This window comes from Pseudopodoces humilis, chromosome 18 (genome assembly GCF_049639895.1).
Source record: "Pseudopodoces humilis isolate 2021_Gansu_Grassland_sample_001 chromosome 18, ASM4963989v1, whole genome shotgun sequence".
In the NCBI taxonomy this organism is placed as follows: Eukaryota; Metazoa; Chordata; class Aves; order Passeriformes; family Paridae; genus Pseudopodoces; species Pseudopodoces humilis.
In genome coordinates, this window is record NC_142217.1 from 14,592,619 (window position 1) to 14,604,866 (window position 12,248).

Below are 12,248 nucleotides of genomic sequence, written 5' to 3' on the forward strand. Positions count from 1 at the left end.
TCTTTTCTTCTGACCAGCTGCCTTTGCTTGCAGCATGCCAAATAGTGAAATTTCCATGGTGGTCTTTAGATCTTGGGAAACATGACTCTGTAGAGTAATAAGAAATAACATACTTTCCCATCTTAAAGTCTTAGAGCCTGAGAGAAACAAGATCTATTTCACCAGGTGAACGAATGTAGGATTTTTGTATACACAGGATGTGTTCTAGTCATTTGTCAAGCATGGTTTTTTGAAACTCCATACAAGCCATGTCTTGGCAGCCTCCCCTTGCTTGCTCTGCACCTCAGATTTTATTAATTTGGGAATGGGAATATCCAGGTTTCTCACAGCTTTTTTCACTGAGAGGCCAAGCAGTTCTGCTGCCTCAGGCTGGTGCTTTTGGGAGTTTGAAATGAAGGGCACTGCTGGGCTTTGGATGCCTTTCATGAGGGTAGGAATGTTTCTACAGAATTTCCTGCCATAACTCTTCACAGTTATCACCTGGCATGCACTTGAATTGCAAGAATCTCATTGGAACTATGAAAATGCGATAGTGATAAGGTTTTAATGCAATTATTATAAGATATTAATAGATCAGATAGGTCAAGCATTTGTCTAATATAGAATTACAGTTTTTTATTTACCATTTTTATGTTAAAATATTTTAATTTCACCAAGCTTTATAATTCTCATCGAAGTGGGAAGTATTCCAGTTGCATCTGAGTTTTTTTGTAAGTGGCAGTAAATTTTCTGCTTCACAAAATAAAGCCTGAGTCTCTTGATTCTCATCTGTACTGAGTTAACTTCTCTTCAACTGCATGATTTAAGTTCCCTAAGTCACTAATCTGTAATTGTTGACTGCCCTCATCTTTACCCTCTTTTTTTTCTCTTCATCCTCTTGATACTCTACAGCTTTCTTCTCATGCCTTGGTAGAAGTTACTGGGCTTTGAGGGCCTTTGTTCTGTTGGCTTTGTTTATTTATCCTAGGGCTCCTTTTTTTCATGCATTTAGCAGTGAACACAGCACTGATGTTCAGTCATTCCATCCTTTGCAAATGAGTCTGGAGGGCAGAGGATGTGCTGTTTCCTGAGTCCCCTTTGGCTTCCTCTCTGATTGATGCAGAGTCCAAAAACTGCATGTGTTTTGTTTTCCAAGCAGTGGTGTGTGCCAAAGTCAGTGTGTAAGCACATTCTCTGTCTGGAACTAGGAATTGTAGACATTTTTACAGAGAATCGCTACTTAAATCATCTTTTTTCTTACCACTTTTATTAATGGGAGGGTAAGACCTTGTGTCAGTGCTGCAATACAAGATTGGAAGCCAAAAATTCCTATGTTCTGATCCCAGTTCTGATGGGAATAATGTGGCTGTCTAGGGTAAGCTCTTTCCTGCCCCTTTTACAAGTGGGATGTCAGTACACTCAGTATTTGCATTCTATTTCCCAACAGCCTGGTTTGTTCTTCTTGTGCTAGCAGGGCTCAAGAGAGACTCCAAACCTCCAGATAAAAGGCCCAGCACATGGATGGTGGAGTTCATGAGAAATTCTCTGGCCACCTACAATCAGAACTACCTCTCAGAGAGATGTGCTGTAATTTTAACTAGAGCTTGATCCTCCCCTGCTGGGGACAAATACTTAGCTAGCAATGCCTTGCTTGGCAGTGGATGGGAAGAGTGGATGGGAAGAAGGAACTTCTCCTGTGAGAGGAGTTGTTGGTTTGGTAAACTTGAAAAGCTGAGGTTGTGGAGGGGGAAAGGGAAGGACAAGGCAAGCCAGGCTTTTCCAAATGCACTGGGAAACAACACTTGTCCGTGTGCCAGCTGTCACATTTGACGGTGGGATTTTGTTTTCCTGCTTTTCTTGGAATAGCAAGGGCTTGTTCTGCTTCACCTCACTAATTCTGCTTCTCATCCTCCTTCCCAGCTCTTACAAATCCACTGCAGCTCCTTGCAGCCCAGGCCAGCTCGTCCACTCCTGTTGTAGTCAGCCGGGTCTGCGAGCCAGGGACCGAAGAGACGGCAGCAGCCTCCTCCAGTGAGCCTGAAGTGAAAAGACCACGGATAGAAGAGCCCAGTGGTGCAGTGCCAGCCCAGACTGGAGTCATCACATCCACAGTGCCACAAGGACAGGCAACCAGTGAATGAAGAACCGGTGGGAGGAGCTGGAGTGATGGCGGGGTGGGCATGGGATGGCAGGAGCCCTAAAGCAGCTTTCACAGGAAACCAACCACAACTGTAACAGCTCAAAACACAGCTGATAAAGAGCTCTTTTTAAAGGCAGATTTTTCAATGGGAGGGCAAGAGCTATTAGAATCACAAGGTGCCAAAAAGAATGGAAAAATCCCTCCCAAGAACCCATATCTGGAACTCTGTTCTGTCTCTACTTACGGGATATTTTTTTCCTTTTTCTCTTTTTTTTTTTTTTTTTTTTTTTTTAAGATTCAGAAAAATACAGACAACTGATTGTATGACTGCTGGGATATTTTTAACTGTCTTTTCCCCTTTTGGCTCTGAGGGGATGGAATTTGCAGTTCAGAACCTAAAGGAATGTAATACAAATACAGTCTGCTCCCTGGAAAGAAAACTCCTCACGTTCTATGCCTTAATACCACACTTCTGAGAGCTTTCAACCGTAGGACCATTTTAAAAAGGTCACCTAAGGCAATCAAATGCTGAAAGATGGGTGCAGTATCTCACAACAACATTAAAGAAACATGGTACCAAGCTTAAAAACAAAAGGCAAATTATTCTGTTTTTTTAAAACAGAAAATTCTGAATATAAATGTTTATTTATATGGGGATTCAGGAGGAAGAGTTACAGGGCTCAGCCACCTGGATTTCCAGATGCAATTTCTCTCCGTTCCCTCTGAGGGAGAATAAATAGGATGCCAGAGGAACTGTATTAACTTGGTTCCTGTAAAGATGTTAAAAACAAAGGGGTTTGTATCTTTACAAATAATTTCTTACAATTATTCATCACTTGCTCTGGACAACAGCCAAAGTATCGTGATGCCTGGGGATCACGTGGGGAAAGGTGTCTCCGGGAGGTTCTGTGTGCATTTGATTGATCACAGCTTGTGTGGAGCACCAGCTTTTGCTCAAATTAGCACTATAGTGAAGGCATGGCCACTGTCTTTGTGAACTTGAGAAAATATTGGTTGATGTTCTGCACTAAAGCAGTCTCTCCTGCCTTGAGGACCATTGGGGTTGGGCAGTAGGAGGAGGCCTTTACTCAAACTGTATTCCAGGCTCCTCACGTAGTACAAGGATGTCTTTTGAGGAAGGCAGATTTGACTCACTTCAGCCAATGTGCAGCACTGGGTGCTTGTGACACCTTAAGACTGGCAAAGAAATCCACCCCTGCCTGTAGCCTCCAGCAAACCCCTTTGGCCTTACACCCTTTGCAGTCCCCATGGCTAACATGTCTTCTGGCAGCACAGCAGAGAATTTTTAATTTAGCATTAGCTTTGGTAATGGCAAGGGAGAGTTGGGAGGGGTGAGCTGTGCCTCTGGTGGGTCATCCCCCATCTGTCCTGTGCAGTCTGACAAGGCAGAGAGGCAAAACCCACTGCAGAAACATTGCAGAAAGCCTTCTCCAGTGTGCAGTAAATGATACTGTCAGCATATCCATGGGGATTAGGGGTAAGGCACAGCCCTTCAGTGCCTGCTGGAATCTGGAGAGGAAATCCACAAGGTAACAGCTGGCATCACTTGTTCCCTTCTAGGTTTCCTTTGTCTTTGCCAAATCCTATTCAATAACCAAGTCCCACCACTTGAATAAAACCGAGAAATGTTTAATTCTCAAGTCCATTGTTTTGTGAGAAATATTGCTGAAAGAAGGAAAGAATTTCTTGGTCTCATGATTTGTGGTTACTTCTGTGGAGAGAGACACATAAAATATTCATGACAGATCATTTATCTCAGCTGGGCTTTCAGGATTCAGGTGTGTGCCCTTAGTGACAAGTTATTAGATGGGATTTTAGTGCTTTGAAATGGTTTTGTGAAGGAGGATTGTTGGAGACCACAAAGTAATTGAAGCAGGCTGGCCTCCAGCTGTCCCTTCTCCCGCTAGGAAGGCAAGGTGTGGCGCAGCAGAAAAGCACACGGATTAGCTCTGTTTTCTGTAGCCTTTTCACAGCCAGGAGCCAATAAAATGAACTTCAAGGCAGAAGGCACAAGTGAGAGTGCAGCACAGTCTGTCTGTGATGAATCATTACTTTGGGGTGACTGCTGGTTTAGATACAGGCACGCCTCTGAAACGGCCCCGAGGCTTGGGAGCACTCCGGAAGAGCAAGAGTCCTTGGGTTTCCAGAATGTTGGGTGAGTCAGAGCAAGATGAAAAACCAACAGAAAACTGTTCAGGATGTGGAGCTGCCAAGATTCTGTGGATTTTTATTCACTGATGCTTTTCTCTTGAAGAGTCTAAATAATTAAGCCCTTACCTCTTGTAAACTAATCCAGCACCAAAGATACCAGCTAAGTGACAGTGTTTTCATCCACCATAGAGCTGCTGCTTTATAGATACCTCTTGAAGCTCTGTCCTCAGGTTGCATGGGTAGATTTGCCTCCTGAGTATTTAGAACAGAGTAACACTTTCTTCTTTTCGTGGCTCACAATGCCTGCTGGTTCAAATGGGAGTTGAGGATAAACAAATATCTTTGTTCTGGTCACCTTTTCTGCTTGAGATGTCTGGGACTTGTCAGTTCATCCTGTCAGGGGGTTTTTGCTTTATCAGTCTGCTGCATCCCTGTAGGAAGCAGTCCTGCCGCTTGCAGATTTTTTTTTTGTATGTTTGCCTAAACATTGCCTGGTACCAGGTAAAATAACTGTTCTGGCTAAATCGTGTTGAGAGCTGTGGAAAAGTGTGGTCCTCATCCATTTTACATCTTGTTTCAGGCCTCCAGATGAATTCTTTCAGCACTGCTCAGTCTGGAAGGTAGCACCGTTCTTTTTACATACCAGTCCTGATTCTCCAGACTGCAGAGGCATGAAAATCAATGTAGTGGTAGAATTAAGTCTTCAGCTAGAAAGAAAATGTTTACCTTAATGTTTATAAGCAGTACTTGGATTATTTTAAATTGATAATCTGACTTGTTTTTATTGTCTAAAAAGTTGCATCTCATCCTTGATGATGTTAACTAAAGAAGGTTTCAGGGGAAGTGAAGGTGGAGGCTTCACTGGATTTTCTGCTGTCTGTGTAATGAAGCTCAAGGCATATTGAATATTTAAACTGCCATAACTTAGACCTGGAAAAACTGTAGAGCCAAGTTCTTAATGTGTGAATTCGCTTTCCACCAATTCCTATTGATTTTTTTTTTTCACCTTAGGCAATGACATTGACTAATTTTACTTTGATCACAGTTAGTTTATAGGAACTTTCTTTGCTCCAGTTTGCAAGAGCTGAATGCAGTTGTTCTTTGTTTTATTCCACCAGAATTCCACTATGTTTGTCTTGACCTTGGCTCTTATGATACTGAAAGCTTTTTAGAGAAAGATGAATTTAATCTGATTTAGTGATAACACAGCACAGTGCTGATCACAAAATTGAAGTTCATGATTAGCTCATATATTCTTTTCAACTCTTTTTCCTTCCCATACTCCTCCCTCCCCCATACCATTAACACTGTCCCCTGTAGCATATCCAGTCATTTTTATCCACTGACAGGAGCAGCACCTTGCATTAAGCTCTACCTGAGGACTCAAGGATGAAAATACCTGTGGAATACAAGGAGCTCCAGAGCAGGTTGAGAAAGGTCAATTTGGTTACCTTGTATTAATTTTCATGCAGTGTTCTAGACATGTTACTGTTGGGCAGAGCTTATTCAGGAGAGTGTTTTCAGAGACATGTTAAAGCTTTGTGAGAGGAACAAAGTAACAGCTCAAGCTCTTGCAGTGCTTCTGCCATCAATGTCATGGTCTAGCATCAGATTTTGTGGGGAGTAAACTTGATTTTGCATGTTTGGTCTTGTGTACTGACTTAAGAGTTGTCATTCAGAGTTAATTTCCACTTTTTTTTTTTCCTTTTTCAGTAGGGAGATGCCCACAATGGAATGAAACTTGGAGCACAGAAGGCTAGGGACCTGTATCTAAGCAAGTGAGAGCATCTGACCTGAGCTCTCATGCAGTGTGGTGTGGAGCACTTTTCCCTGCCTGCTGGGGATGTTCACTTGGTGGTTGAGCTTTTCATCTGTGTTAGCAAGGGGGTATTTATTTGGTGTCACTGGTGTGTGCTAGTGTGTAGGTGAATGTCAAAATGTAGGGTGAAAGGAGAAGTGTTTCCCTGCTATACCTGGGTTTGGGCATCTTGGATGACAAAGTTTTCACTTAGCTGTAGTTCTGTACCTTTCCTTAGAGAATCCACACACAAGGTAAAAACTTCTCAGCAACATAAGAAGAATTCCCCATGCAGCTGCCTTTGTTCCTTGCCTCTGAGGAGAACCCAGCTCTGCCTCCTCTGCATGTTGCAAATAGGTACCTGAAGATTTTTTCCAATTTGCTTCCTTTCTTAAGGCTGAACCAGGTTAAGGTTGTCTCGGTCTGTTCTTGTCCATCAGCTGGAATTGCTGCAGGAGGTCACTGTGAGTCTTGTACTGGGGAGCCCAAACACAGAGACAATGCTGCGGACATGATCTGGAGAATGCTGGATGGGTTGGAAGAGAATCATTTTCCTTGGCCTGATAGCTACACTTTTGCCAGTACTGCCCAGTACCTGTTTGGTCTCTTCTGCAAGACAAGTTTAAAGTGTAAGGAACAAATCACAGAGTGAACTGGATTTCATTTGTGCAGATGTAACCATGTTGTCCCTCACTTCCAAGGGACAGTCCTAGCTTGGGTCTTTTTGAGCAGGAAGCAGCACTGAAGGATCCTGATCATTTTTAGAGATACCTGTGCTTTATCTTATCAAGTGATAGTTTCAATCCAATGTGGAACTTGCCTTGAGTTTCTACCTGCTTCAAAATCTTTGAGGTTTTTTAGGTCCTGCTGCTAATAAATTGGACTAGGGCATTAAGAATGAACCTCTAAAGGAACAGGACTTGCTTCATAATTCTCCTTAGTTGCACACTGAGTTTTCGAGTTTGTAAATGCCATCCTTCAGTAAATGATCTGTCTTCTCTTGTCAGCCAGTCTCTTGGGTAGCTCCTGTTTCTGCTCCTCATCAGTTTTCCCCCTCTATTTGTCTGTCAACTCCAGAGTCCTTTAATCCAACTCCTAATTTAATTCCATTGCTTGAAGGTCTGCATCTGGCAAGGATTTTTGTGTTGCAGTTACATGAGTAAACAATCTGTTGTAGAACTTTTCGTGTCCTGGGTGAAAAATTAAGCCCTAGCTGCTGCTATTATAGCATACACTACTGCTGGAAAGTGTAGCTTCCAATGGAGCCAGCTGTGCTGCAGAAAACAGTTACACTACAAGGTCATCTGGATTGCTGGAGCTGATGGGGTTGGGAGGCGATGCCTTCTTGCATGTTGATCTGCACCTGATGAAAACGCAGCTGGGGAATCTCTGGGCTGTGATTTGTTATGTGATCAGCATCTCTCTCTGCTGGGTGGGTTGTTTGCAGCTCATTGCACGTGTTTGTGCATACAGGTGTGGATACATCCCCATGCCATAATCAGCAGTGGGAATTTAATAGCTGTGAGGGTGGGCTTTCTCTGTTAGGGTGTCTTTCATGGGGCAATAATACACCAGGGAGCATTTTACTTTGGCCTGAGCAAGACATTTTGAAAAATACTTGGTTTTCTTGGAGCACTATATTTAAATTCCAAATTTTGAATCAATTTTTGACGTTTGTATTTATATGTTCGGAAAATTCTTTTGATACCTTTTCAATTTACCAACACTGAATTAAAACCTTTCAGAATGTATGGTTGGTCCTCTCCTTATGTGTCACTTTAAGTTTCAGAGCACGAGGGTGGTTGTGCCAAATCTACCCCTTTGCTCTCAAGACAAAAAAAAAAAAACATTGACAATTCATGGGTGGCAGCTAAGGAAGAAACCCTTTAAATATTTTTTTTTTCAGAGAATATTAAATTAGATCTGTGTAAACATGAAATCTATATTTATTAATGTGTGAGTGTGTAAGCGTGTGTGTCAATGTAGATATATAAATGGTCCATGACTATTTCTTTCTCTTAAATGGTACTTACACAGACTTTTATACAGTGTGTTGGTAAATTCCTGTACCAGGCACTGACTCTGAAAGAACGATTAACCTATTTTTGTAATGAATGTGAGCAGCCAGTGGAAGCAGCTTTACTTCAGTGATTGCTTTCATTCCTCTCGCAGAGCAGAAGAGGCAATTTGGTACTTGCATCTTCCTTGTGTAGGATCCCTGCTTCTGGCTTTGTCCTGCTTTCAGCAACCCCAGTCCACCCTGCTTTTCTGGCAAGAAAACCCCCAAATGGCACTAGTGAAAGCTGGAATCCTTTTTTGTCTGCAGTTCTCTCTAGATGCAGTATCAGGGAGTTCTTTACAGATTCTGCTCTGTAAGTAATGGGACCTTATTTCTAACAGAAGAGATTTATGGGTGGTCCATGAGGATGCTGTAAGGCTGAGGAATTCCTCCCTGTCAGGTGGCTAAGCTAACAATGGGGCACTAGGAAATAGTTTCTTTTCCTCTGTGGTGAGATTATTTTCCTTTTATCATGCTTCTGTCTCTTTGTGGGGTGATGGTGTCTATATCCCCTTAAAAACAAGCACAGAAGAGTTTTTCTAATGTTTCCCTTCACAGGGAGTAAATTTTACTTAACTGGCCAAAGTTCAGGTGTGGTTTAATTCCACAAGGATCACTAAACTCACAGAAGGGTGTATTTTGAACCACTTGGATCTTTTTAGAATAAAAGCAGGTGATATTTGACTAATCCTAATTGCTCTTCCAGAAGCAGAAATTCTCTATGAGGATCTGAGTGGAAGCTTCACCTCAGCAATCACTGGCTGCTGATGGGGCTTCAGGGAGGACAAGGGTTGGTGATAGGAAGAGTGACCAGAATAGGAGCAGTGAAAGGAAGCAGCTTTCCTCCTCATCCAGCAGAAAACAGCCCCTGTGAAACCCAGACTTCCCCTAATATTTTGTTGTTGCCTTGTGTCTGCTGCCAAGTTATGCTGTGATCTGGATCTCTGTCCTGCTTCTACCCCACCTCAGTTTCACTTAAAGCAGTCTGAGGCAGAGCCTTCCTTAAAGCTAAAGGCAACAGTGAGGAGAAATGTCTGGTAGCTGAAGAAAAATGAGATTTAAATGGAGCAGAAAAAGTGAGAATTCCTTCTGTTTCACTGTCTTGCTGCTAAAAGTCTGGTGCAGAACATCCTGATGTTCTGCTGATTTATATGCTGCTCTTGGGAGGTGGGCAGGCTGCTAAGTTGGCTCTGTAGCAATTGAATTACTGTAAACCTGAACTTGCTTAATCTCTCCTTTTTTTCTCCCTCAAATGGACTTGAAGTAGAGGGAACCAGAGTATTGTTTGTAAGATCTTTTTGCTTTAATAGAAAACAGAATGTAAAAAAAGAAAAAAAAAGCAACAAAAGCAAAACCAAACTCATTCAAATACAGTGATACAGAAAATGGCTTTAAAATATGAAAATCTTACAAGACCATATGTTGTGTTGGGTTCTGAACATGCAGTTTGTGCTGGGGAGGCTGGCCTTGTCCAGCCTGCCAGCCAACCTCCACGTAGCCAAAAAGAGCATTTTAAGAGTCTGTAGCTATCCAAAGGACTGTTATCCAAAGGACTGATAAAAGCTGTTTAGGGATAAATCAAAAGCTGTGTGTGAGCAATGGATGGTAAAGCTGGAAATTCAGATCCAACTCTGAATAATTGCTCTTAGTAAAAAACAGATTCAGAAAAATCCGACTCTTCCCCTGTTCTGCAGATGCTCATTCCCACCGAGTCCCCGGGGAAGGCTGGGAGGAGAACCTGAAATACCTCAATGGCTTCACAGAAGGGTTTGCTACAGAGATCTGGGCCAGCCTTACCCCTTTCACCTCGGTTTGGCACTTATTTTATAAAATAAGAAGGTGATTGAAAGGGGAAACTAAAGCCATGCTTGCATTTCAGTTCCTGGTGTTGCCTGTGCAAGACACCTCCAGCCAGATGTTTCGAGGTTTGTGGGGTTGTTTTTTTTTTTACAGCTGATATCAAAAGTTGTTGTTTTATTTTTTTTTTTTTTTTTGTGACTTGTTTTCGTTATCAGTGCTTTTTAAAAAGCAGGTGTGTATCCCAAGGGGGGAAGCTCCATGTGGGGCAGTGGATGTGAAGTTCATGTTCTTTCTCTGGCCATGTTTGCAGCGCTGCTCCTGTGAGATGTCCAAGGCAGCCGTGGCTCCCACCAGTGTGTGGGATCCTGCATCCGAGGAGCAGGACCTGTGTTTCTACATCAAATGGGATACAGTGGTTTTGTTTGTTTGTTTTTTTAATATAGAGCCATACATTTTTTAAGTAATTTGAGATCTGAATGTGATTTCTAATGTATCAAGAACGTTAATATTTTAAAGCTATAACAAAGGTTTAAATTTCTACTTTTTTTTTTTTTTTTTTTTTTTCATTTATTTTAACTGTTCTGTTACCTTAATTTGATGTATGTGGTTGGGGAATGTTGCTTCTCCTCTTAGCATTTGTTTCTATAACCAGAAATAAAATTATATATGAAAGAGAAAACGCCCTGAAATTGCTTCGCTGTTTTTGGGTGACAGACTTGGATCCTTCCAGTGTAGCATCATAGGGGAGTTGAGTTTCCTGCAGCAGTGAGGGGACTGTGTTTAATATTTTTTCCTTTTTTTTCTATGTAGGAAGGAAGTGTGTGTCTGCACAGTCTGAACTGTTTAGAGTTCAGACACCCCACTTTTGATCCCTTGTCAGTTATTTGGGCAGCTGTTGACTCACAGCAGAGTGAACATATGGACTTGTGTGTTTGAGATCCGTGATGCCTCCCCTGGGGCTTATAAACTGTTCCTCCAGCTTTTGTTTTGTCATGAAGTGAAACATTGTTATTTTGAAAGTTTAACTATTCCAGTGCGTTCCCCTTTAATTTATAATTATTGTTTTCATTTAAACCTGTGAGGAGAGAAAGCAGTACTTTATCTGTCTTGTAGTTAGACTTTTCCTCCTTTGTCCTCCTAATGCACCTACAATTTAAGTTCTGGGTTTATTTTGACTAACATTCTTAGCTCCAGAATTAAATAGGAATATCTTCTAAGGCCTCGACTGACATAAAGTAGCTGTAATTCATAGAATTTTAGAACCACAGAACGGTTTGGGTTGGAAAGAACATTAGAAATCACCTCATTCCAATCCTTGCCATGGGCAGGGACACCTTCCACTATCCCAGGTTGCTCCAAGCCCGTTCCAGCCTGGCCTTGGACACTTCCAGGGATCCAGAGGCAGCCAGAGCTTCTCTGGACACCCTGTGCCAGGGCCTGCCCATCCTCATGGGGAAGAATTTCTTTCCAAAATCCCATCTAACCCTGCCCTCTGAGTTTGAAACCATTCCCCCTTGTCTTGTCACTCCATGCCCTTGTAAAAAGTTTCTCTCCATCTTTCTTGTAGTCTCCCTTCAGTTTTTACAGGGAGGATTTTTTTTAATTGACAAACTAATTAAAAATTTAATAATAGTACACAGTGAGTAAATATATTCATCCAGAGCCCTTTTTGGGGGGGACATCTTTTAAAATTATCCTATCTTTGGCTCCCCCTGTGCTGCTGCTTTGCTGGCTGATTGCCCAGGCATGATATTAATGAGCTTTAATGCCAGGAGAGCACAGAGCAGGGAATTACCAAAGGGCAAAGTGCCAAGTTCCATCCCCTGGCATCTCCTTGCAGGTTCAGCATGGTGCTGAGAGCTTCAGCCGTGTTAGCAGTCAGGAGAGAAGGTCCTGGTGGATCTTTAACTTCTGGGAGTGCTGAAGACCGGAGCAGCTGGGTTTAACATCTCGTACCTGTTTTGGAAAGCTCTGTTTTATGAACAGGTTGCAGGAAATAAATCGTCTTTTACCATCACACCCTTAGAAGCCCCAAACCCTCATCTCTGCTGTGTAATGATGTTCTCCATAGGTCTGAGTGCCTAGAGCGGGGTGGCCTCGCAGCCAGATTTGTCCTCAGGCTCCTGAGGTGGGGAATGATGACAGCAGCACCTGGAGCAGTCCGTGAGCAGCCACCAGCGAGGATTTTGGTCGCCCCTCGGCTCTGCGAGCCCTCCCGCCGGGCGGAACCTTGGTGCAGCAGCCGCCGCGTGCCCCCGGAGCGGGCGCGGCTGTACCGCCCGCCATGGGGGACGGCTTTG

General features: G+C 42.8%; 1 protein-coding gene across 1 annotated transcript in view; it reads left to right on the forward strand.

Annotated features, from left to right (window-relative positions):
* FOXK1 (forkhead box K1) overlaps positions 1 to 4,801 on the forward strand; it is a 50,652-nt gene extending 45,851 nt beyond the window's left edge. The window contains exon 9 of the mRNA XM_005523192.3: positions 1,900 to 4,801. Within this exon, the coding sequence (XP_005523249.3) occupies positions 1,900 to 2,120 (221 nt within the window). The 3' untranslated portion in view covers positions 2,121 to 4,801. The remainder of the gene's footprint in view (positions 1 to 1,899) is intronic.
* Positions 4,802 to 12,248: the final 7,447 nt, after the last annotated feature.